This window comes from Pseudophryne corroboree, chromosome 1 (assembly GCF_028390025.1).
Source record: "Pseudophryne corroboree isolate aPseCor3 chromosome 1, aPseCor3.hap2, whole genome shotgun sequence".
Taxonomy (NCBI): domain Eukaryota; kingdom Metazoa; phylum Chordata; class Amphibia; order Anura; family Myobatrachidae; genus Pseudophryne; species Pseudophryne corroboree.
The window spans coordinates 80,216,621-80,243,214 of NC_086444.1; the positions used below are offsets into that span (position 1 = coordinate 80,216,621).

Genomic DNA, 26,594 nt, shown 5'->3' on the forward strand with positions numbered 1-26,594 from the left:
GGGTGCAGGGCGCAGGGGGGGCACCCTGGGCAGCAATAAACCTCGTTTTGGCACAAAAGGATGTTATTAGGCTGCTGAGGCAGTAAATAAACAATTCCCCGCCATTATTTTCAGATACAGAACGGGACCGAAGCCCGCCGCTGGAGGGGGCGGAGCTTGATCCCTCAGCACTAACCAGCGCCATTTTCTCCACAGAAGCTGCAGAGAATGCTGGCTGCCCGGACTCTCCCCTGCTGAAGAGCTCAGAGGGCTGAAAAAAGAGAGGGGGGCACATAATTGGCACAGTGAGTGGGGGAAATCAAAATATATATATATATATATATATATATATATATATATATATATATATATAAAATAAATAAATAATATGCGCGCTGTCTGGGTTTTCCTGGGTCAGTTTGGCGCTGGTGTGTGCTGGCATACTCTCCTTTCTGTCTCTCCAAAGGGCCTTCTTTAGGGAATTGTCCCCTTATAGTTATATCCCAGTGTGTGTGGGATGTCTGTACGTGTGTGTCGGCATGTCTGAAGCGGAAGGCTTATCCAAAGAGGAGGTGGAACAGATGAGTGGTGTGTCACAGGATTGGATGGATATGTGGCATATGTTAAATGCAAGTGTAGCTTCACTACATAAAAGGCTGGACAAAGCAGAGTCCAGGGTGTCGACAGGTGTTCAATCTACGGATGGCACCGACTCACAGGGCCCGTCGTGGTCTCAGAAACGTCCCTTCTCACAAATAGGGGACACAGATACCGACACGGACTCCGATTCCAGTGTCGACTATGATGAAGCAAGATTGCACCCCAGGGTGACAAAAAGTATTCAGTGCATGATTATTGCAATAAAAGATGTGTTACATATCACTGATGAGCCCTCGGTGCCCGACACGAGGACACATATGTTTAAGGGAAGGAAACAGGTTATGAATTTTCCTCCTTCCCATGAACTAAATGAGTTATGTGAAAAAGCTTGGGAAACTCCAGATAAGAAGCTGCAGATTCCCAAAAGGATTCTTATGGCGTACCCTTTCCCTACACAGGACAGGGTACGTTGGGAATCCACTCCCACAGTGGACAAAGCCTTAACACGCCTTTCCAAGAGGCGCTACCGTCTCCTGACACAGCGGCCCCCAAGGACCCTGCGGACCGCAGACAGGAGACTACATTAAAGTCTATTTACACACATACTAGTACTTTGCTTAGACCGGCAATTGCGTCGGCATGGGTATGTAGTGCAGTAGCAGCGTGGACAGATACCCTGTCGGCTGATCTGGATACCCTTGATAGGGATACAATTATGTTAACATTAGCTCATATTAAGGACGCAGTCTTATATATGAAGGACGCTCAAAGAGACATTGGATTACTGGGTTCGAGAGCCAATGCTATGGCTATTTCGGCAGGAAGAGCCTTATGGATCCGCCAATGGACGGGGGATGCAGAATCAAAAAGGCATATGGAGGTTTTACCTTACAAAGGTGATGTATTGTTTGGGGATGGCCTCGCGGACCTGGTCTCCACAGCTACCGCGGGTAAGTCTACCTTTTTACCTTTTGTTCCCCAACAGCAAAAGAAACCTCCACAATATCTGATGCAGTCCTTTCGGTCGCATAGATCCAGAAGAGGACACCTGCTGCGGCTAGTTCCCAAGAGCAGAAGTCCTCCCCGGCTTCTGGTAAGTCCACCGCATGACGCTGGGGCTCCCCTGCGGGAGTCCGCACAGGTGAGGGCACGCCTTCGACTATTCAGCCAAGTCTGGGTTCAGTCAGACGTGGACCCTTGAGTGATAGAAATAGTCTCCCAGGGTTACAAGCTGGAATTCGAAGAGGTGCCCCACGTCGATTTTTCAAGTCGTCCTTACCAGCTTCTACCCCAGAACGGGAAGTAGTGCTGGCTGCAATTCAAACGCTGTGTCAACAGCGAGTGATTATCAGGGTTCCCCAGAGCCAACAGGGAAAAGGGTATTATTCAACCCTATTTGTGGTCCCGAAGCCGGATGGTCCGGTCAGGCCCATTTTAAATCTAAAATCCCTAGACCTGTACTTGAAAAGATTCAAATTCAAGATGGAATCGCTCCGAGCGGTGATAGCCTGCCTGGAAGGGGGGGGATTTTATGGTGTCACTGGACATAAAGGATGCTTACCTTTATGTCCCCATATATCCTCCTAATCAGGAGTACCTGAGATTCGCGGTACAGGATGGTCATTATCAGTTTCAGAAAATGATGGTGATCCTGCGCAAGCAAGGAGTCACGATTATCCCATACTTGGACGATCTCCTGATAAAAGCGAGGTCAAGACAACTACTGGAGAACGTGTCACTCTCAGAGACTGCTTCAGCAACAGAGTTGGATTCTCAATCTGCCAAAGTCACAGTTGGTTCCGACAACTCGACTGACGTTCCTAGGCATGATACTGGACATGGAACAAAAGAAAGTTTTCCTCACGTGGGAAAAAGTCCAGGACCTCCAGAACATGGTCCGAGACCTGCTAAAGCCAAAAAGAGTGTCAGTTCATCAATGCACTCGGGTTCTGGGGAAAATGGTGGCAACTTACGAGGCCATTCCCTTCGGCAGGTTCCATGCAAGGACGTTTCAATGGGATCTTCTGGACAAATAGTCCGGGTCCCATCTACAAGTAAAAAAAAAAAATAACACTGTCCCCCTGGGCCAGGGTGTCTCTTCTATGGTGGCTGCAAAGTGCTCACCTTCTAGAGGGTCGCAGGTTCGGCATTCAGGACTGGATCCTGGTAACCACGGACGCGAGCCTCCGAGGATGGGGAGCAGTAACCCAAGGAAGAAATTTTCAGGGACTGTGGTCAGACCAGGAGTCCTGTCTTCACATCAACGTGTTGGAACTAAGGGCCATATACAGCGGCCTTCGACAAGCGGAGGGTCTTCGCAACCTACCGGTTCTGATTAAATCGGACAGTGTCACAGCAGTGGCTCATGTGAACTGCCAAGGCGGGACAAAAAGCACAGTCGCAATGGCGGAAGCCACCAGGATTCTTCGCTGGGCGGAAAATCACGTAAGCGCTCTGTCAGCAGTCTTCATTCCGGAGCAGACTTCCTCAGCAGACACGATCTCCATCCAGGAGAGTGAAGAGTTCATCAAGAAGTCTTTGCAGAGATAACGAGTCTCGAGGGAGTTCCTCAGATAGACATGATGGCGTCACGCCTCAACAAGAAGATGCGGAGGTATTCTGCCAGGTCCCGGGACCCTCAGGCAATAGCAGTAGATGCTCTGGTAACATCATGGGTATTCCAGTTGGTCTATGTGTTTCCTCCTCTTCCTCTCATCACAAAAGTGTTGAGGATCATAAGACGAAAAAGAGTACAGACAATTCTCATTGTTCCAGACTGGCCTCGAAGGGCCTGATACTCAGATCTTCAGGAGATGCTCACAGAAGATCCTGTGCCTCTTCCTCTGAGAGAGGACCTGTTACAGCAGGGGCCCTGTCTGTTCTAAGACTTACCGCGGTTACGTTTGACGGCATGGCGGTTGAACGCCGGATCCTAGCTGAGAAGGGTATTCCGGAGGAGGTCATACCTACTCTAATATAGGCTAGGAAAGAGGTGACGGCAAAACATTATCACCGTATCTGGCGGAAATATACCTCTTGGTGTGAAACCAAGAATGCTCCTACGGAAGATTCCATCTGGGTCGTTTTTCTCTACTTCCTACAGACAGGAGTGGATATGGGCCTAAAGTTAGGATCCGTTAAAGTACAGATTTCGGCCCTGTCGATATTCTTTCAGAAGGAATTGGCTTCTCTTCCAGAAGTCCAGATTTTTGTAAAGGCAGTGCTACACATTCTGCCTCCTTTTGTGCCCCCAGTGGCACCATGGGACCTGAACGTGGTGTTACAGTTCCTTAAATCACACTGGTTTGAACCCCTTCAAACGGTGGAGTTGAATTTCTCACCTGGAATGTGGTCATGTTGTTAGCCTTGGCATCTGCAAGGCGTGTCAGAATTGGCGGCCTTGTCTCACAAGAGCCCTTGCTTGATTTTTCATGTGGATAGAGCAGAAGTGAGGACTCGTCCTCAATTTTTACCTAAGGTGGTGTCTTCATTTCATATGAAACAACCTATAGTGGTGCCTGTGGCTACGAGTGACTTGGAGGATTCCAGGTCCCTGGATGTAGTCAGGGCCTTAAAAATTTATGTAGCCAGGACGGCTAGAATTCGGAAAACAGAAGCATTGTTTGTCCTGTATCCTGCCAACAAGATTGGCACGCCTGCTTCGAAGCAGACTATTGTGCGCTGGATCTGTAACACGATTCTGCAGGCTTATGTTACGGCTGGATTGCCGTTACCGCATTCAGTAAAGGCCCATTCCACTAGGAAGGTGGGCTCTTCTTGGGCGGCTGCCCGGGGCGTCTCGGCATTACAGCTTTGCCGAGCAGCGACTTGGTCGGGTTCAAACACTTTTGCTAAATTCTACAAGTTTTATACCCTGGCTGATGAGGACCTAGCATTTGCTCAGTCGGTGCTTCAGAGTCATCCGCACTCTCCCGATTGGGAGCTTTGGTATAAACCCCATGGTCCTTACGGAGTCCCCAGTATCCTCTAGGACGTAAGAGAAAATAAGATTTTAAACCTACCTGTAAATCTTTTTCTCCTAGTCCGTAGAGGATGCTGGGCGCCCGTCCCAGTGTGGAAAATCTGCAAGACTTGTATATACAGGTAGTTATTGCTTACATAAGGGTTATGTTAGTTAGAATCTGTCTTGGACTGATACTGTAGTTTGTTCATACTGTTAACTGGTTATGTGTATTCCAGGTTATATGGTATGATTGGTGTGGGCTGGTATGAATCTTGCCCTTAGATTAACAAAATCCTTTCCTCATATTGTCCATCTCCTCTGGGCACAGTTCTCTAACTGAGGTCTGGAGGAGGGGCATAGAGGGAGGAGCCAGTGCACACCATACTAGAAAGTTCTTTTAGGTGCCCATATCTCCTGCGGAGCCCGTCTATACCCCATGGTCCTTATGGAGTCACCAGCAGCCTCTACGGACTAGGAGAAAAAGATTTACCGGTAGGTTTAAAATCTTATTTTTTTCCTGTGCCTAAAATTGTGTATTATCGTGCCCAAATCCATTGATTCTGTGTAATTCTATGGAAACAAAGGTTTTTTCCCCGTGCGTGGACCACCGCTAATTCAATAGGTGCTGCAAATACCCATGGGGTTTAAATTAAATATCCCTAACAGTGTCATAGGTTTCATTTTATTGGCTACATAAGCTTTCATGTCTGCAAAAATATCCAGATACATTGCATTAAATTAAGTACAGATATGGATGCGTTCATCTGACCCGCGATTATTCGCAATTGTGGGTTTTTTGCCATGACCAGTAGGTCTGCAAATGTGCACTGCACCTGCGACCTATAGGATTGCATGGTGCGTACGCTCCCGCAAATCGGTCGCACGTGACTACGGCTAGTCGCTTATTGTTTTCTTGTCCCAAGTTTAGTGTCATTTAGTGTTTGGGTCGGGCATTGTGCCTTGTGTGTGTCTGTCTTTCCTTGCTGGGAACCGATCTCTTGAATTAAAATACCAAAGCATTTTCATGGACAGTAACAGGACAACCTTACGCTAGTGGGATTACTTCTTCAGAAAATGTCCAGACTTATTAGCCTGGTCTCTCAATCAGCCATATTGTATTCCCAATACGTACAAGGGTGTATGGGATTTGTCTTTCCATGAAGGTTGGAATCTATGTGGAGTTCATGGATTACAGTTACGTTTTCTCTGCAGGGCCATTGCGCAGAATTCGGATCTGGAACGATTAAACCTTGGTGGCTGTTCAGGGTTCTCTGCAGAATCGCTCAGAAAGATGTTGGAGAGTTGCACTGGGTAAGACTTTCATCTCCCTTAGCTCACAGCTAGTATGTGCCGCCAATGTTCAACATGCTGTTTTTCAATCGCAGCTGCCTTTGAGATGTTGTTAGATATCGCTACAACAGATCCTGGCTGGCGTTCCAGACTGGACAACTCTAAGGAGATTTATGTTCATACCTGGTTAAATCCTTTTCTTCGAATCCATAGGGGACACAGGGATTACACTAGGTATAGGAAGGAGGAGAAGCCAGGCACCAAACAGGTAACGTTTTCTTCCCAGCAGCAGCCCTGGCTCCTTCTGCTTTATACGCACCTGGCTTGCGGGGCTTTGTTCTTTTTCCGGTTCCCCTGTCTGCATCTTTTGTGTGTTTGGACCTAGGTGTGTGCCTAGATGTGTGTTGCTGCTGGGAAGAAAAAGTTAACTGTTTGGTGCTCGGCTGCTCCTCCTGCCTTTAACCAGTGTAATCCCTGTGCTCCCTATGGATTTGAAGAAAAGGAATTAACCAGGTAAGAACATAAATCTCCTTTTCTCTATCGTCCTAGTGGATGCTGGGGTTCCTGAAAGGACCATGGGGAATAGCGGCTCCGCAGGAGACAGGGCACAAAAAGTAAAGCTTTAGGATCAGGTGGTGTGCACTGGCTCCTCCCCCCATGACCCTCCTCCAAGCCTCAGTTAGGTTTTTGTGCCCGGCCGAGAAGGGTGCAATCTAGGTGGCTCTCCTAAAGAGATGCTTAGAAAAGTTTAGCTTAGGTTTTTTATTTTACAGTGAGTCCTGCTGGCAACAGGATCACTGCATCGAGGGACTTAGGGGAGAAGAAGTGAACTCACCTGCGTGCAGGATGGATTGGCTTCTTTGGCTACTGGACATTAGCTCCAGAGGGACGATCACAGGTACAGCCTGGATGGTCACCGGAGCCTCGCCGCCGGCCCCCTTGCAGATGCTGAAAAGAGAAGAAGGTCCAGAATCGGCGGCAGAAGACTCCTCAGTCTTCTTAAGGTAGCGCACAGCACTGCAGCTGTGCGCCATTGCTCTCAGCACACTTCACACGGCAGTCACTGAGGTTGCAGGGCGCTGGGGGGGGGGGCGCCCTGGGCAGCAATGAAAATCCTTTTTTTGGCAAAAAAATACCTCACATATAGCCTCCGGGGCTATATGGAGATATTTAACCCCTGCCAGAATCCATTTTTAAGCGGGAGATGAGCCCGCCGAAAAGGGGGCGGGGCCTATCTCCTCAGCACACAGCGCCATTTCCTCACACAGTTCCGCTGGTCAGGAAGGCTCCCAGGCTCTCCCCTGCACTGCACTACAGAAACAGGGTTAAATCAAGAGAGGGGGGGCAAAATTTGGCGAAATTGTGATTTTATAAAAGCAGCTATAAGGGAGCACTTATTATAAGGCTATCCCTGTAAAATATAGCTGTCACAACTGAGGGCCTGAGCTGACGGGAGGCAGCCTCAGTTGTAGGGGCTGAGATGTACCGGAACCTGGGAGGTTGTATCAGACCCCTGGACATGTAAGTAACATGAATAATAACTGCCCGAAGGCGTGACCACGACAACTTGGATAAAAGTCAATGATGTTTATTATGACAACTCCGCAACACAGCAGCAGTAAAAGAAAACGTAAAGTCAGCAAATAATAAATACAGTTCCTGGGTACTACAGGATGGCAGGAGCCACAGGGCACTGGTAGTGTGAGATAGTTCTTATGATCTTCTAGATGGAAAGTCCTTACCAGGCCCGACTGTAGCAATGGAGATAACCCAGGATTGTGCCAGCTGGTGTTCCAGGAAAAGCTGGGTTGCTGAAGGTAAAACAGCTGCTGTGGATACTGGCTGGAACCAGACTGTTGTTAGCACGGAGTGGATACTGGCTGGAACCAGTTAAATAATAAATGAACTTGGGAGCGATGAAATATGAACTGAAATGTAGAACTTGAGAGCGGAGAAATAATAATACCGGTGGAGAGTGGTAAAGTGTAGAAAGGACACCGGCCCTTTAAGGGAAGCTGTACTCTGCTGGAAGCTGAGCTGGAAGCAGGTAATGTTGTAGCTGGAAACAGATGAATCCACAATGGATTGGAGAGTCAGGCTACACCGCAGGTGGAATGCTGGTGCGGGTCTCTATGGTGGAAGTCTTGAGACAGGAGCTGGAACCTGGAAGACAATCACAGGAGAGAGACAAACAGGAACTAGGTTTGACAACCAAAGCACTGACGCCTTCCTTGCTCAGGCACAGTGTATTTATACCTGCAGCAAGGAAGGGATTGGCTAGGCAATTATGCAGATTAACAATACTGACAACAGATTGGAGGAAATGATCAGCTGACAGAATCCAAGATGGCTGCGCCCATGCAGACACTTGGAGGGAAGTTTGGTTTGTAATCCATGTGGTAATGAAAACAGTAATGGCGGCGCCGGCCACTGGAGACAGGAGACGCCAGGCTGACAAGTGCACATCCAACCACGCGGACACAGCGGAGGCCGCGGCTGACGTAATCGCCACTCTGACACTCTGCATGCAGAAGCTCAGGGACGGCGGCGGAGGCCGCGGGAGACGCCATGCCAGATGTAATAAGGCGTTACTGTGACAGCGTCTCAGAGAGACAGGAGAGGATGCAGGAATGTGAACATTAGGATAACAGATGGGATCCGGTCCTGGAGCGCTGAGCCAGCCTTAGGAGGCATCTGATGGGTAAGAAATGGCGTCCAGATACCCGGATCGTGACAATAGCGCTTTGGTGTGTGCTGGCAAACTCTCCCTCTGTCTCCCCAAGGGGCTAGTCCTCTATCAGAGCATTCCCTGTGTGTGTGTGCTATATGTCGGTACGTGTGTGTCGACATGTATGAGGACGATGTTGGTGAGGAGGCGGAGCAAATTGCCTGTAATGGTGATGTCACTCTCTAGGGAGTCGACACCGGAATGGATGGCTTATTTATGGAATTACGTGATAATGTCAACACGCTGCAAGGTCGGTTGGCGACATGAGACGGCTGGCAAACAAATTAGTACCTGTCCAGGCGTCTCAAACACCGTCAGGGGCGTTAAAACGTCCTTTTACCTCAGTCGGTCGACAGACACAGACACGGACACTGATTTCAGTGTCGACGGTGAAGAAACAAACGTATTTCCCTTTAGGGCCACACGTTACATGTTAAGGGCAATGAAGGAGGTGTTACATATTTCTGATACTACAAGTACCACAAAAGAGGGTATTATGTGGGATGTGAAAAAACTACCTGTAGTTTTTCCTGAATCAGATAAATTAAAGGAAGTGTGTGATGATGCGTGGGTTCCCCCCGATAGAAAATTATTGGCGGTATACCCTTTCCCGCCAGAAGTTAGGGCGCGTTGGAAACACCCCTTAGGGTGGATAAGGCGCTCACACGCTTATCAAAACAAGTGGCGGTACCGTCTATAGATAGGGCCGTCCTCAAGGAGCCAGCTGACAGGAGGCTGGAAAATATCATAAAAAGTATATACACACATACTGGTGTTATACTGCGACCAGCGATCGCCTCAGCCTGGATGTGCAGAGCTGGGGTGGCTTGGTCGGATTCCCTGACTAAAAATATTGATACCCTTGACAGGGACAGTATTTTATTGACTATAGAGCATTTAAAGGATGCATTTCTATATATGCGAGATGCACAGAGGGATATTTGCACTCTGGCATCAAGAGTAAGTGCGATGTCCATATCTGCCACAAGATGTTTATGGACACGACAGTGGTCAGGTGATGCAGATTCCAAACGGCACAAAGGTGTATTGCCGTATAAAGGAAGAGGAGTTATTTGGGGTCGGTCCATCGGACCTGGTGGCCACGGCAACTGCTGGAAAATCCACCGTTTTTACCCTAAGTCACATCTCTGCAGAAAAAGACACCGTCTTTTCAGCCTCAGTCCTTTCGTCCCTATAAGAGTCATATCTGCCCAGGGATAGAGGAAAGGGAAGAAGACTGCAGCAGGCAGCCCATTCCCAGGAACAGAAGCCTTCCACCGCTTCTGCCAAGCTCTCAGCATGACGCTGGGACCGTACAGGACCCCTGGATCCTACAAGTAGTATCCCAGGGGTACAGATTGGAATGTCGAGACGTTTCCCCCTCGCAGGCTCCTGAAGTCTGCTTTACCAAGGTCTCCCTCCGACAAGGAGGCAGTATGGGAAACAATTCACAAGCTGTATTCCCAGCAGGTGATAATCAAATTACCCCTCCTACAACAAGGAAAGGGGTATTATTCCACACTATATTGTGGTACTGAAGCCAGAAGGCTAGGTGAGACCTATTCTAAATCTAAAAAAATTTGAACACTTACAAAGGTTCAAATCAAGATGAAGTCACTCAGAGCAGTGATAACGAACCAGGAAGAAGGGGACTATATAGTGTCCCGGGACATCAGGGATGCTTACCTCCATGTCCCAAATTTGCCCTTCTCACTAAGGGTACTTCAGGTTCGTGGTACAGAACGGTCACTATCAGTTTCAGACGCTGCCGTTTGGATTGTCCACGGCACCCCGGGTCTTTACCAAGGTAATGGCCGAAATGATGATTCTTCTTCAAAGAAAAGGCGTCTTAATTATCCCTTACTTGGACGATCTCCTGATAAGGGCAAAGTCCAGGGAACAGTTGGAGGTCGGAGTAGCACTATCTCGGATACTGCTACAACAGCACGGGTGGATTCTAAATATTCCAAAATCGCAGCTTTTCCCGACGACACGTCTGCTGTGCCTAGGGATGATTCTGGACACAGTCCAGAAAAAGGTGTTTCTCCCGGAAGAGAAAGCCAGGGAGTTATCCGAGCTAGTCAGGAACCTCCTAAAACCAGGAAAAGAGGCTTCCTACGAAGCAATTCCATTCGGCAGATTTCACGCAAGAACTTTTCAGTGGGATCTGCTGGACAAATGGTCCGGATCGCATCTTCAGATGCATCAGCGGATAACCCTATATCCAAGGACAAGGGTGTCTCTCCTGTGGTGGTTACAGAGTGCTCATCTTCTAGAGGGCCGCAGATTCTGCATTCAGGATGCTGGTGACCACGGAGGCCACCCCGAGAGGCTGGGGAGCAGTCACACAAGGAAAAAATTTCCAGGGAGTGTGATCAAGTCTGGAGATTTTTCTCCACATAAATATACTGGAGCTAAGGGTAATTTTATAATGCTCTAAGCTTAGCAAGACCTCTGCTTCAAGGTCAGCCGGTATTGATCCAGTGGGAAAAACATCACGGCAGTCGCCCACGTAAACAGACAGGGCGGCACAAGAAGCAGGAGGGCAATGGCAAAAACTGCAAGGACTTTTCGCTGGGCGGAAAATCATGTGATAGCACTGTCAGCAGTGTTTCATTCCGGGAATGGAAACTGGGAAGCAGACTTCCTCAGCAGGCACGACCTCCACCCGGGAGAGTGGAAACTTCATCGGGAAGTTTTTCCACATGATTGTGAACCGTTGGGAAATACCAAAGGTGGACATGATGGCGTCCCGTCTGAACAAAAAACGGGACAGGTATTGCGCCAGGTCAAGAGACCCTCAGGCAATAGCTGTGGACGTTCTGGTAACACCGTGGGTGTACCAGTCGGTGTATGTGTTCCCTCCTCTGCTTCTCATACCTAAGGTACTGAGAATTATAAGACGTAGAGGAGTAAGAACTATACTCATGGCTCCGGATTGGCCAAGAAGGACTTGGTACCCGGAACTTCAAGAGATGCTCACAGAGGACTTATGGCCTCTGCCGCAAAGAAGGGACTTGCTTCAGCAAGTACCATGTCTGTTCCAAGACTTACCGCAGCTGCGTTTGACGGCATGGCGGTGGAACGCCGGATCCTAAGGGAAAAAGGCATTCCGGAAGAGGTCATTCCTACCCTGGTCAAAGCCAGGAAGGAGGTGACCGCACAACATTATCACCACATGGGGCGAAAATATGTTGCGTGGTGTGAGGCCAGGAAGGCCCCACGAAGAAATTTCAACTCGGTCGATTCCTGCATTTCCTGCAAACAGGAGTGTCTATGGGCCTCAAATTGGGGTCCATTAAGGTTCAAATTTCGGCCCTGTCGATTTTCTTCCAGAAAGAATTGGCTTCAGTTCCTGAAGTCCAGAAGTTTGTCAAGGGAGTATTGCATATACAACCCCCTTTTGTGCCTCCAGTGGCACTGTGGGATCTCAACGTAGTTCTGGGATTCCTCAAATCACATTGGTTTAAAACCAGTCAAATCTGTGGATTTGAAGCATCTCACATGAAAAGTGACCATGCTCTTGGCCCTGGCCTGGGCCAGGCGAGTGTCAAATTGGTGGTTTTTTTCTCAAAAAAGCCCATATCTGTTTGTCCATTCGGACAGGGCAGAGCTGCGGACTCGTCCCCAGTTCTCTCCCTAAGGTGGTGTCAGTGTTTCACCTGAACCAGCTTATTGTGGTGCCTTGCGCCTACTAAGGACTTGGAGGACTCCAAGTTGCTAGATGTTGTCAGGGCCCTGAAAATATAGGTTCCAGGACGGCTGGAGTCAGGAAAACTGACTTGCTGTTATCCTGTATGCACCCAACAAACTGGGTGCTCTTGCTTCTAAGCAGACTATTGCTAGTTGGATGTGTAATACAATTCAGCTTGCACATTCTGTGGCAGGCCTGCCACAGCCAAAATATGTAAATGCCCATTCCACAAGGAAGGTGGGCTCATCTTGGGCGGCTGCCCGAGGGGTCTCGGCTTTACAACTTTGCCGAGCGGCTACTTAGTCAGGGGCAAACACGTTTGTAAAATCCTACAAATTTGATACCCTGGCTAAGGAGGACCTGGAGTTCTCTCATTCGGTGCTGCAGAGTCATCCGCACTCTCCCGCCCGTTTGGGAGCTTTGGTATAATCCCCATGGTCCTTTCAGGAACCCCAGCATCCACTAGGACGATAGAGAAAATAAGAATTTACTTACCGATAATTCTATTTCTCGGAGTCCGTAGTGGATGCTGGGCGCCCATCCCAAGTGCGGATTATCTGCAATACTTGTACATAGTTACAAAAATCGGGTTATTATTGTTGTGAGCCATCTTTTCAGAGGCTCCGCTGTTATCATACTGTTAACTGGGTTCAGATCACAGGTTGTACAGTGTGATTGGTGTGGCTGGTATGAGTCTTACCCGGGATTCAAAATCCTTCCTTATTGTGTACGCTCGTCCGGGCACAGTATCCTAACTGAGGCTTGGAGGAGGGTCATGGGGGGAGGAGCCAGTGCACACCACCTGATCCTAAAGCTTTACTTTTTGTGCCCTGTCTCCTGCGGAGCCGCTATTCCCCATGGTCCTTTCAGGAACCCCAGCATCCACTACGGACTCCGAGAAATAGAATTATCGGTAAGTAAATTCTTATTTTTATCAGTCATTGGTTTAGATGCACAGATGCTGGACATAACCCAGCTGGCTGCAGACCATCTAAGATTATGGTAAACTTACCATTGTTAACACATTTTCAGCGAAGTACACGGTTCCACAGGGCCCCCACCCTGACGCACCTTGCTTCTTTGGGTTGTATGGTATTAGCTGCTGGTACCTTCTCCTGTCGTGAAAATGTGGTTCTGTGTGACTAACGTCTGCCTTCTCTCTTGCCTGCTCCTGCATTGGACTGGTTATCGAAACTGAGCTCTCAGTGCCTGGAGGTGAGGTTATAGAGGTGGTCCCTTTGCATCCTGGGACATCTAAAGGTTTAGCCTGTTGGTGCCTGTGGATCAAGATCCACTCTATACCCCGGTGTTTCCCTGTGTAATCCTGTGTACCTCGCGGAAAAGTGTTAACAATGGTAAGTCTACGATAAAACAACTTTTTAGCAGTAATTAAGGCTGCAGTGAACAGTGGGAATAGATGGGTCAGCCCCTAATATCCCTTTCACATAGCAAAAATAACCCGACCAACACGGGTCAGTGTGCGATGTGAAAGGGGCCTTGGAGAGTTCCTGGGTCGCCTGACCCGGTAATTCAACCCGGGTATTAAGAAGTATTTACTACTTAGGGAGAGGCGGCGCAGAGATGAGCGCATCTCCCAGCGCCGCCTCCACCCCGCTGCCAACTCCACCCTCCCGCCGCTATGGCAACCGGCCCGGCATATTGCCGGGTCGGGAAGCCAGCGCTGAGGCTCTAATGCCGGATCCCTCCCGGGAAGGACTAGTTTCCAATTCCCGAATGGAATCCGGCATTGGAGATGTGAAAGGGGTATAAGTGACCATATCCTTAATGTGAAAATGTCAGACATTTTATCTTTGTTTCTGGTATAAATTGTCACATTTGGTGTCTTGCAGGCTGGATGAATTGAACCTGTCCTGGTGTGAGTTCACAGCGGACCATGTGAAGGTCGCAGTGAGCAACTTCCCTAGAAGTGTAACCCAACTGAATTTCAGTGGCTATCGGCAAAACCTGGAGATAGCTGGTATTTATAGTGCATTTATTCCTCTAGTAAACCAGTTTCTGCAGAACATAGTTCATTGTACTGTGACCAGTTGATGGGTCTAGGTAACTGTATTTCTCTAACGTCCTAAGTGGATGCTGGGGACTCCGTAAGGACCATGGGGAATAGCGGCTCCGCAGGAGACTGGGCACAAAAGTAAAGCTTTAGAACTACCTGGTGTGCACTGGCTCCTCCCCCTATGACCCTCCTCCAAGCCTCAGTTAGATTTTTGTGCCCGAACGAGAAGGGTGCACACTAGGTGGCTCTCCTGAGCTGCTTAGTGAAAAGTTTAGTTTTAGGTTTTTTATTTTCAGTGAGACCTGCTGGCAACAGGCTCACTGCATCGAGGGACTAAGGGGAGAAGAAGCGATCTCACCTGCGTGCAGAGTAGATTGGGCTTCTTAGGCTACTGGACATTAGCTCCAGAGGGACGATCACAGGCCCAGCCATGGATGGGTCCCAGAGCCGCGCCGCCGGCCCCCTTACAGAGCCAGAAGACAGAAGAGGTCCGGAAAATCGGCGGCAGAAGACGTCCTGTCTTCACCAAGGTAGCGCACAGCACTGCACCTGTGCGCCATTGCTCCTCAGCACACTTCACACTTCGGTCACTGAGGGTGCAGGGCGCTGGGGGGGGGGGCGCCCTGAGCAGCAATAAAAACACCTAGGCTGGCGAAAATACATCACATATAGCCCCCAGGGCTATATGGATGAATTTTAACCCCTGCCAGAATCCATAAAAAAGCAGGAGAAAAGTCCGCGAAAAAGGGGCGGAGCCTATCTCCTCAGCACACTGGCGCCATTTTCCCTCACAGCTCAGTTGGAGGGAAGCTCCCCTGACTCTCCCCTGCAGTCACCACTACAGAAAGGGTTAAAAAAGAGAGGGGGGCACTAATTAGGCGCAGTATTAACAATACAGCAGCTATAAGGGGAAAAACACTTATATAAGGTTATCCCTGTATATATATATATAGCGCTCTGGTGTGTGCTGGCAAACTCTCCCTCTGTCTCCCCAAAGGGCTAGTGGGGTCCTGTCCTCTATCAGAGCATTCCCTGTGTGTGTGCTGTGTGTGTGCTGTGTGTCGGTACATTTGTGTCGACATGTATGAGGAGAAAAATGATGTGGAGACGGAGCAGATTGCCTGTAATAGTGATGTCACCCCCTAGGGGGTCGACACCTGAGTGGATGAACTGTTGGAAGGAATTACGTGACAGTGTCAGCTCTGTATAAAAGACAGTGGTTGACATGAGACAGCCGGCTACTCAGCTTGTGCCTGTCCAGACGTCTCATAGGCCGTCAGGGGCTCTAAAGCGCCCGTTACCTCAGATGGCAGATATAGACGCCGACACGGATACTGACTCCAGTGTCGACGGTGAAGAGACAAATGTGACTTCCAGTAGGGCCACACGTTACATGATTGAGGCAATGAAAAATGTTTTACACATTTCTGATAATACGAGTACCACCAAAAAGGGGTATTATGTTCGGTGAGGAAAAACTACCTGTAGTTTTCCTGAATCTGAGAAATTAAATGAGGTGTGTGATGATGCGTGGGTTTCCCCCGATAACAACTGATAATTTCTAAAATGTTATTGGCATTATATCCTTTCCCGCCAGAGGTTAGGGTGCGTTGGGAAACACCCCCTAGGGTGGATAAAGCGCTCACACGCTTGTAAGAACAAGGGCTCTACCCTCTCCTGAGATGGCCGCCCTTAAGGATCCTGCTGATAGAAAGCAGGAGGGTATCCTAAAATGTATTTACACACATACTGGTGTTATACTGCGACCAGCAATCGCCTCAGCCTGGATGTGCAGTGCTGGGTTGGCGTGGTCGGATTCCCTGACTGAAAATATTGATACCCTAGATAGGGACAGTATATTATTGCCTATAGAGCATTTGAAAGATGCATTTCTATATATGCGTGATGCACAGCGGAATATTTGCCGACTGGCATCAAGTCTAAGTGCGTTGTCCATTTCTACCAGTAGAGGGTTATGGACACGACAGTGGTCAGGTGATGCGGATTCCAAACGGCATTTGGAAGTATTGCCTTATTAAGGGGAGGAGTTATTTGGGGTCGGTCTTTCAGACCTGGTGGCCACGGCAACAGCTGGGAAATCCACGTTTGTACCCCAGGTCGCCTCTCAACATGAGAAGACGCCGTATTATCAGGCGCAGTCTTTTCGTGGACAAGCGGGCAAAAGGTTCCTCATTTCTGCCCCGTGACAGAGGGAGAGGAAAAAGGCTGCAGAAATCAGCCAGTTCCCAGGAACAGAAACCCTCTCCCGCCTCTGCCAAGCCCTCAGTATGACGCTGGGGCTTTACAAGCAGAATCAGGCACGGTGGGGGGCCCGTCTCAATGAATTTCAGCGCGCAGTGGGCTCACTCGCAAGTAGACCCCTGGATCCTTCAGGTGATATCTCAGGGGTACAAATTGGAATTCGAGACGTCTCCCCCTCGCCGTTTCCTAAAGTCGGCTTTACCGATGTCTCCTTCTGACAGGGAGACAGTTTTGGAAGCCATTCACAAGCTGTATTCCCAGCAGGTGATAATCAAGGTACCCCTCCTGCAACAGGGAACGGGGTATTATTCCACACTGTTGTGGTACCGAAGCCGGACGGCTCGGTGAGACCGATTCTAAATCTAAAATCTTTGAACACTTACATACAGAGGTTCAAATTCAAGATTGAGTCACTCAGAGCAGTGATTGCGAACCTGGAAGAAGGGGACTACATGATGTCTCGGGACATCAAGGATGCTTACCTTCATGTCCCAATTTACCCTTCTCACCAAGGGTACCTCAGGTTTATGGTACAGAACTGTCACTATCAGTTCAGACGCTGCCGTATGGATGGTCCACGGCACCCCGGGTCTTTACCAAGGTAATGGCCGAAATGATGATATTCCTTCGAAGGAAGGGAATTTTAGTTATCCCTTACTTGGACGATTCCCTGATAAGGGTAAGATCCAGGGAACAGTTGGAGGTCGGTGTAGCACTATCTCAGGTAGTGTTGCGGCAGCACGATTGGATTCTCAATATTCCAAAATCGCAGCTGGTTCCGACGACTCGTCTTCTGTTCCTAGGGATGATCCTGGACACAGTCCAGAAAAAGGTGTTTCTCCCGGAGGAGAAAGCCAGGGAGTTATCCGAGCTAGTCAGGAACCTCCTAAAACCGAGCCAACTCTCAGTGCATCAATGCACAAGGGTTCTGGGTAAAATGGTGGCTTCCTACGAAGCAATCCCATTCGGCAGATTCCACGCAAGAACTTTCCAGTGGGACCTGCTGGACAAATGGTCCGGATCGCATCTTCAGATGCATCAGCGGATAACCCTGTCACCAAGGACAAGGGTGTCCCTCCTGTGGTGGTTGCAGAGTGCTCATCTTCTAGAGGGCCGCAGATTCGGCATTCAGGACTGGGTCCTGGTGACCACGGATGCCAGCCTGCGAGGCTGGGGAGCAGTCACACAGGGAAGGAATTTCCAGGGCTTATGGTCAAGCCTGGAGACATCACTTCACATAAATATCCTGAAACTAAGGGCCATTTACAATGCTCTAAGCTTAGCAAGACCTCTGCTTCAAGGTCAGCCGGTGTTGATCCAGTCGGACAACATCACGGCAGTCACCCACGTAAACAGACAGGGTGGCACAAGACGCAGGAGGGCAATGGCAGAAGCTGCAAGGATTCTTCGCTGGGCGGAAAATCATGTGATAGCACTGTCAGCAGTATTCATTCCGGGAGTGGACAACTGGGAAGCAGACTTCCTCAGCAGACACGACCTCCACCCGGGAGAGTGGAGACTTCACCCAGAAGTCTTCCACATGATTATAAACCGTTGGGAAAAACTCGACAGGTATTGCGCCAGGTCAAGGGACCCTCAGGCAATAGCTGTAGACGCTCTGGTAACACCGTGGGTGTACCAGTCAGTGTATGTGTTCCCTCCTCTGCCTCTCATACCCAAGGTACTGAGATTGATAAGATGGAGAGGAGTAAGCACTATATTCGTGGCTCCGGATTGGCCAAGAAGGACTTGGTAACCGGAACTTCAAGAGATGCTCACGGAGGATCCGTGGCCTCTACCTCTAAGAAGGGACCTGCTCCAGCAAGGACCCTGTCTGTTCCAAGACTTACCGCGGCTGCGTTTGACGGCATGGCGGTTGAACGCCGGATCCTGAAGGAAAAAAGGCATTCCGGATGAAGTCATCCCTATCCTGATCAAAGCCAGGAAGGATGTAACCGCAAAACATTATCACCGCATTTGGCGAAAATATGTTGCGTGGTGCGAGGCCAGTAAGGCCCGACGGAGGAAATTCAACTGGGTCGATTTCTACATTTCCTGCAAACAGGAGTGTCTATGGGCCTGAAATTGGGGTCCATTAAGGTTCAAATTTCGGCCCTGTCAATTTTCTTCCAAAAAGAACTAGCTTCAGTCCCTGAAGTTCAGACGTTTGTAAAAGGGGTACTGCATATACAGCCTCCTTTTGTGCCTCCAGTGGCACTTTGGGATCACAATGTAGTTTTTGGGTTCCAAAAGTCACATTGGTTTGAACCACTTAAATCTGTGGAGTTAAAATATCTCACATGGAAAGTGGTCATGCAGTTGGCCCTGGCCTGGGCCAGGCGCGTGTCAGAATTGGCGGCTTTATCCTGTAAAAGCCCTTATCTGATTTTCCATTCGGACAGGGCGGAATTGAGGACTCGTCCTCAGTTTCTCCCTAAGGTGGTTTCAGCGTTTCACCTGAACCAACCTATTGTGGTGCCTGCGGCTACTAGGGACTTGGAGGACTCCCAAGTTGCTAGACGTTGTCAGGGCCCTGAAAATATATGTTTCCAGGACGGCTGGAGTCAGAAAATCTGACTCGCTGTTTATCCTGTATGCACCCAACAAGCTGGGTGCTCCTGCTTCTAAGCAGACTATTGCTCGTTGGATTTGTAGTACAATTCAGCTTGCACATTCTGTGGCAGGCCTGCCACAGCCAAAAATCTGTAAATGCCCACTCCACAAGGAAGGTGGGCTCATCTTGGGCGGCTGCCCGAGGGGTCTCGGCTTTACAACTTTGCCGAGCAGCTACTTGGTCAGGAGCAAATACGTTTGTAAAATTCTACAAAATTGATACCCTGGCTGAGGAGGACCTGGAGTTCTCTCATTTGGTGCTGCAGAGTCATCCGCACTCTCCCGCCCGTTTGGGAGCTTTGGTATAATCCCCATGGTCCTTACGGAGTCCCCAGCATCCACTTAGGACGTTAGAGAAAATAAGAATTTACTTACCGATAATTCTATTTCTCGTAGTCCGTAGTGGATGCTGGGCGCCCATCCCAAGTGCGGATTGTCTGCAATACTAGTACATAGTTATTGTTACCAAAAAATCGGGTTATTGCTGTAGTGAGCCATCTTTTCTAGAGGCTCCTCTGTTATCATGCTGTTAACTGGGTTTAGATCACGAGTTATACGGTGTGATTGGTGTGGCTGGTATGAGTCTTACCCGGGATTCAAAATCCTTCCTTATTGTGTACGCTCGTCCGGGCACAGTATCCTAACTGAGGCTTGGAGGAGGGTCATAGGGGGAGGAGCCAGTGCACACCAGGTAGTTCTAAAGCTTTACTTTTGTGCCCAGTCTCCTGCGGAGCCGCTATTCCCCATGGTCCTTACGGAGTCCCCAGCATCCACTACGGACTACGAGAAATAGAATTATCGGTAAGTAAATTCTTTTCTCTATCGTCCTAGTGGATGCTGGGGTTCCTGAAAGGACCATGGGGAATAGCGGCTCCGCAGGAGACAGGGCACAAAAGTAAAGCTTTCCGATCAGGTGGTGTGCACTGGCTCCTCCCCCTATGACCCTCCTCCAAGCCAGTTAGATTTTTGTGCCCGGCCGAGAAGGGTGCAATCTAGGTGGCTCTCCTAAAGAGCTGCTTAGAAAAGTTTAGCTTAGGTTTTTTATTTTACAGTGAGTCCTGCTGGCAACAGGATCACTGCAACGAGGGACTTAGGGGAGAAGAAGTGAACTCACCTGCGTGCAGGATGGATTGGCTTCTTGGCTACTGGACATCAGCTCCAGAGGGACGATCACAGGTACAGCCTGGATGGTCACCGGAGCCTTGCCGCCGGCCCCCTTGCAGATGCTGAAGTAAGAAGAGGTCCAGAATCGGCGGCAGAAGACTCCTCAGTCTTCTAAAGGTAGCGCACAGCACTGCAGCTGTGCGCCATTTTCCTCTCAGCACACTTCACACGGCAGTCACTGAGGGTGCAGGGCGCTGGGAGGGGGGCGCCCTGGGAGGCAAAATGAATACCTATTTTGGCTAAAAATACCTCACATATAGCCCCCGGAGGCTATATGGAGATATTTAACCCCTGCCAAAATCCGTTAAGAGCGGGAGACGAGGCCGCCGAAAAAGGGGCGGGGCCTATCTCCTCAGCACACAGCGCCATTTTCCCTCACAGAAAGGCTGGAGGGAAGGCTCCCAGGCTCTCCCCTGCACTGCACTACAGAAACAGGGTTAAAACAGAGAGGGGGGGCACTAATTTGGCGTTAGAAATATATAAAAAAGATGCTATAAGGGAAAACACTTATATAAGGTTGTCCCTATATAATTATAGCGTTTTTGGTGTGTGCTGGCAAACTCTCCCTCTGTCTCTCCATAGGGCTAGTGGGTCCTGTCCTCTATCAGAGCATTCCCTGTGTGTGTGCTGTATGTCGGTACGTGTGTGTCGACATGTAGGAGGACGATGTTGGTGAGGAGGCGGAGCAATTGCCTGTAATGGTGATGTCACTCTCTAGGGAGTCGACACCGGAATGGATGGCTTATTTAGGGAATTACGTGATAATGTCAACACGCTGCAAGGTCGGTTGACGACATGAGACGGCCGACAAACAATTAGTACCGGTCCAGACGTCTCAAAAACACCGTCAGGGTTTTAAAACGCCCGTTTACTTTAGTCGGTCGACACAGACACAGACAGGGACACTGAATCCAGTGTCGACGGTGAATAAACAAACGTATTCCTTATTAGGGCCACACGTTAAAGGCAATGAAGGAGGTGTTACATATTTCTGATACTACAAGTACCACAAAAGAGGGTATTATGTGGGATGTGAAAAAACTACCATAGTTTTTCCTGAATCAGATAAATTAAATAAAGTGTGTGATATTGCGTGGGTTCCCCCCGATAGAAAATTATGGGCGGTATACCCTTTCCCGCCAGAAGTTAGGGCGCGTTGGGAAACACCCCTTAGGGTGGATAAGGCGCTCACACGCTTATCAAAACAAGTGGCGGTACCGTCTATAGATAGGGCCGTCCTCAAGGACCAGCTGACAGGAGGCTGGAAAATATCATAAAAAGTATATACACACATACTGGTGTTATACTGCGACCAGCGATCGCCTCAGCCTGGATGTGCAGAGCTGGGGTGGCTTGGTCGGATTCCCTGACTAAAAATATTGATACCCTTGACAGGGACAGTATTTTATTGACTATAGAGCATTTAAAGGATGCATTTCTATATATGCGAGATGCACAGAGGGATATTTGCACTCTGGCATCAAGAGTAAATGCGATGTCCATAACTGCCAGAAGATGTTATGGACACGACAGTGGTCAGGTGATGCAGATTCCAAACGGCACAAAGGTGTATTGCCGTATAAAGGAAGAGGAGTTATTTGGGGTCGGTCCATCGGACCTGGTGGCCACGGCAACTGCTGGAAAATCCACCGTTTTTACCCTAAGTCACATCTCTGCAGAAAAAGACACCGTCTTTTCAGCCTCAGTCCTTTCGTCCCTATAAGATCATATCTGCCCAGGGATAGAGGAAAGGGAAGAAGACTGCAGCAGGCAGCCCATTCCCAGGAACAGAAGCGTTCCACCGCTTCTGACAAGTTCTCAGCATGGCGCTGAGACCATACAGGACCCCTGGATCCTACAAGTAGTATCCCAGGGGTACAGATTGGAATGTCGAGACGTTTCCCCTTCGCAGGCTCCTGAAGTCTGCTTTACCAAGGTCTCCCTCTGACAAGGAGGCAGTATGGGAAAAAATTCACAAGCTGTATTCCCAGCAGGTGATAATTAAATTACCCCTCCTACTATAAGAAAAGGGGTATTATTCCACACTATATTGTGGTACTGAAGCCAGAAGGCTAGGTGAGACTTATTCTAAAAAATTTTTTGAACACTTACAAAGGTTCAAATCAAGATGGAGTCACTCAGAGCAGTGATAACGAACCAGGAAGAAGGGGACTATATAGTGTCCCGGGACATCAGGGATGCTTACCTCTATGTCCCAAAATTGCCCTTCTTACTAAGGGTACCTCAGGTTCGTGGTGCAGAACTGTCACTATCAGTTTCAGACGCTGCCGTTTGGATTGTCCGCGGCACCCCGGGTCTTTACCAAGGTAATGGCCGAAATGATGATTCTTCTTCGAAGAAAAGGCGTCTTAATTATCCCTTACTTGGACGATCTCCTGATAAGGGCATAGTCCAGGGAACAGTTGGAGGTCGGAGTAGCACTATCTAGGATACTGCTACAACAGCACGGGTGGATTCTAAATATTCCAAAATCGCAGCTGATCCCGACGAAACGTCTGCTGTGCCTAGGGATGATTCTGGACACAGTCCAGAAAAAGGTGTTTCTCCCGGAAGAGAAAGCCAGGGAGTTATCCGAGCTAGTCAGGAACCTCCTAAAAACAGTGCATCATTGCACAAGGGTCCTGGTAAAAATGGTGGCTTCCTACGAAGCAATTCCATTCGGCAGATTTCACGCAAGAACTTTTCAGTGGGATCTGCTGGACAAATGGTCCGGATCGCATCTTCAGATGCATCAGCGGATAACCCTATATCCAAGGACAAGGGTGTCTCTCCTGTGGTGGTTATAGAGTGCTCATCTTCTAGAGGGCCGCAGATTCGGCATTCAGGATTGGATGCTGGTGACCACGGAGCCCAGCCCGAGAGGCTGGGGAGCAGTCACACAAGGAAAAAATTTCCAGGGAGTGTGATCAAGTCTGGAGACTTTTCTCCACATAAATATACTGGAGCTAAGGGTAAATTTATAATGCTCTAAGCTTAGCAAGACCTCTGCTTCAAGGTCAGCCGGTATTGATCCAGTGGGAAAAACATCACGGCAGTCGCCCACGTAAACAGACAGGGCGACACAAGAAGCAGGAGGGCAATGGCAAAAACTGCAAGGACTTTTCGCTGGGCGGAAAATCATGTGATAGCACTGTCAGCAGTGTTTCATCCCGGGAATGGAAACTGGGAAGCAGACTTCCTCAGCAGGCACGACCTCCACCCGGGAGAGTGGAAACTTCATCGGGAAGTTTTTTCCACATGATTGTAAACCGTTGGGAAATACCAAAGGTGGACATGATGGCGTCCCGTCTGAACAAAAAACGGGACAGGTATTGCGCCAGGTCAAGAGACCCTCAGGCAATAGCTGTGGACGTTCTGGTAACACCGTGGGTGTACCAGTCGGTGTATGTGTTCCCTCCTCTGCTTCTCATACCTAAGGTGCTGAGAATTATAAGACGTAGAGGAGTAAGAACTATACTCATGGCTCCGGATTGGCCAAGAAGGACTTGGTACCCGGAACTTCAAGAGATGCTTACAGAGGTCTTATGGCCTCTGCCGCTAAGAAGGGACTTGCTTCAGCAAGTACCATGTCTGTTCCAAGACTTACCGCAGCTGCGTTTGTCGGCATGGCGGTGGAAAGCCGGATCCTAAGGGAAAAAGGCATTCCGGAAGAGGTCATTCCTACCCTGGTCAAAGCCAGAAAGGAGGTGACCGCACAACATTATCACCACATGTGGCGAAAATATGTTGCGTGGTGTGAGGCCAGGAAGGCCCCACAAAGAAATTTCAACTCGGTCGTTTCCTGCATTTCCTGCAAACAGGAGTGTCTATGGGCCTCAAATTGGGGTCCATTAAGGTTCAAATTTCGGCCCTGTCGATTTTCTTCCAGAAAAAATTGGCTTCAGTTCCTGAAGTCCAGAAGTTTGTCAAGGGAGTATTGCATATACAACCCCCTTTTGTGCCTCCAGTGGCACTGTGGGATCTCAACGTAGTTCTGGGATTCCTCAAATCACATTGGTTTAAAACCAGTCAAATCTGTGGATTTGAAGCATCTCACATGAAAAGTGACCATGCTCTTGGCCCTGGCCTGGACCAGGCGAGTGTCAAATTGGTGGTTTTTTCTCAAAAAAGCCCATATCTGTTTGTCCATTCGGACAGGGCAGAGCTGCGGACTCGTCCCCAGTTCTCTCCCTAAGGTGGTGTCAGTGTTTCACCTGAACCAGCTTATTGTGGTGCCTTGCACCTACTAGGGACTTGGAGGACTCCAAGTTGCTAGATGTTGTCAGGGCCCTGAAAATATGTTCCAGGACGGCTGGAGTCAGGAAAACTGACTTGCTGTTATCCTGTATGCACCCAAAAAACTGGGTGCTCTTGCTTCTAAGCAGACTATTGCTAGTTGGATGTGTAATACAATTCAGCTTGCACATTCTGTGGCAGGCCTGCCACAGCCAAAATATGTAAATGCCCATTCCACAAGGAAGGTGGGCTCATCTTGGGCGGCTGCCCGAGGGGTCTCGGCTTTACAAATTTGCCGAGCAGCTACTTGGTCAGGGGCAAACACGTTTGCTAAATTCTACAAATTTGATACCCTGGCTAAGGAGGACCTGGAGTTCTCTCATTCGGTGCTGCAGAGTCATCCGCACTCTCCCGCCCGTTTGGGAGCTTTGGTATAATCCCCATGGTCCTTTCAGGAACCCCAGCATCCACTAGGACGATAGAGAAAATAAGAATTTACTTACCGATAATTCTATTTCTCGGAGTCCGTAGTGGATGCTGGGCGCCCATCCCAAGTGCGGATTATCTGCAATACTTGTACATAGTTACAAAAATCGGGTTATTATTGTTGTGAGCCATCTTTTCAGAGGCTCCGCTGTTATCATACTGTTAACTGGGTTTAGATCACAAGTTGTACGGTGTGATTGGTGTGGCTGGTATGAGTCTTACCCGGGATTCAAAATTCCTCCCTTATTGTGTACGCTCGTCCGGGCACAGTACCTAACTGGCTTGGAGGAGGGTCATAGGGGGAGGAGCCAGTGCACACCACCTGATCGGAAAGCTTTACTTTTGTGCCCTGTCTCCTGCGGAGCCGCTATTCCCCATGGTCCTTTCAGGAACCCCAGCATCCACTACGGACTCCGAGAAATAGAATTATCGGTAAGTAAATTCTTATTATTATTTTAAGATCTGAAGCTCAACAATTTCATCAAATCTTATTTTTATTGTAGATGTGGACTCATTAGTGCAAAGGTGTCCAGAGCTTACTCATTTAGATCTGAGGTAAGAATCACGGTTATAAAGTACAGTTTAGCCTATTACATAGCTTTGACATAGCCTGTCCAAACGATTCCATCAAATTGACTGAGGTACTTAAAACCTGAAACCTGGGCTAGTATAAAGGTATGATAAGGTTTATTGCAAATGTTTCTTTCTACATTTGAAAATGTTTTCTCTGACGTCCTAGTGGATGCTGGGGACTCCGAAAGGACCATGGGGAATAGCGGCTCCGCAGGAGACTGGACACAAAAGTAAAAGCTTTAAGACTACCTGGTGTGCACTGGCTCCTCCCCCTATGACCCTCCTCCAAGCCTCAGTTAGATTTTTGTGCCCGAACGAGAAGGGTGCAGTCTAGGTGGCTCTCCTGAGCTGCTTAGAAAAAAGTTTAGTTTTAGGTTTTTTATTTTCAGTGAGACCTGCTGGCAACAGGCTCACTGCATCGTGGGTCTAAGGGGAGAAGAAGCGAACTCACCTGCGTGCAGAGTGGATTGGGCTTCTTAGGCTACTGGACATTAGCTCCAGAGGGACGATCACAGGCCCAGCCATGGATGGGTCCCAGAGCCGCGCCGCCGTCCCCCTTACAGAGCCAGAAGAGCAGAAGAGGTCCGGAAAAATCGGCGGCAGAAGACGTCCTGTCTTCAATAAGGTAGCGCACAGCACCGCAGCTGTGCGCCATTGCTCTCAGCACACTTCACACTCCGGTCACTGAGGGTGCAGGGCGCTGGGTGGGGGCGCCCTGAGACGCAATATAAACACCTTAGGGGGCAAAACATGCATCACATATAGCTCCTGGGCTATATGGATGCATTTAAACTCATGCCTGTTTTTCCATAAAAAAGCAGGAGAACGGCCGCCGAGAAGGGGGCGGAGCCTATCTCCTCAGCACACTGGCGCCATTTTTCCTCACAGCTCCGTTGGAGGGAAGCTCCCTGACTCTCCCCTGCAGTCCTGCACTACAGAAACAGGGTAAAACAAGAGAGGGGGGGCACTAATTTGGCAGATAAATCTATAC

General features: G+C 49.1%; 1 protein-coding gene across 1 annotated transcript in view; it reads left to right on the forward strand.

The window, feature by feature from the left end:
- The window catches only part of SKP2 (S-phase kinase associated protein 2), an 84,000-nt gene that overhangs the window by 17,456 nt on the left and 39,950 nt on the right, over positions 1 to 26,594 (forward strand). The window contains exons 6-8 of the mRNA XM_063960979.1: positions 5,756 to 5,854; positions 14,106 to 14,233; positions 25,534 to 25,585. Of these exons, the coding sequence (XP_063817049.1) occupies positions 5,756 to 5,854; positions 14,106 to 14,233; positions 25,534 to 25,585 (279 nt within the window). The remainder of the gene's footprint in view (positions 1 to 5,755; positions 5,855 to 14,105; positions 14,234 to 25,533; positions 25,586 to 26,594) is intronic.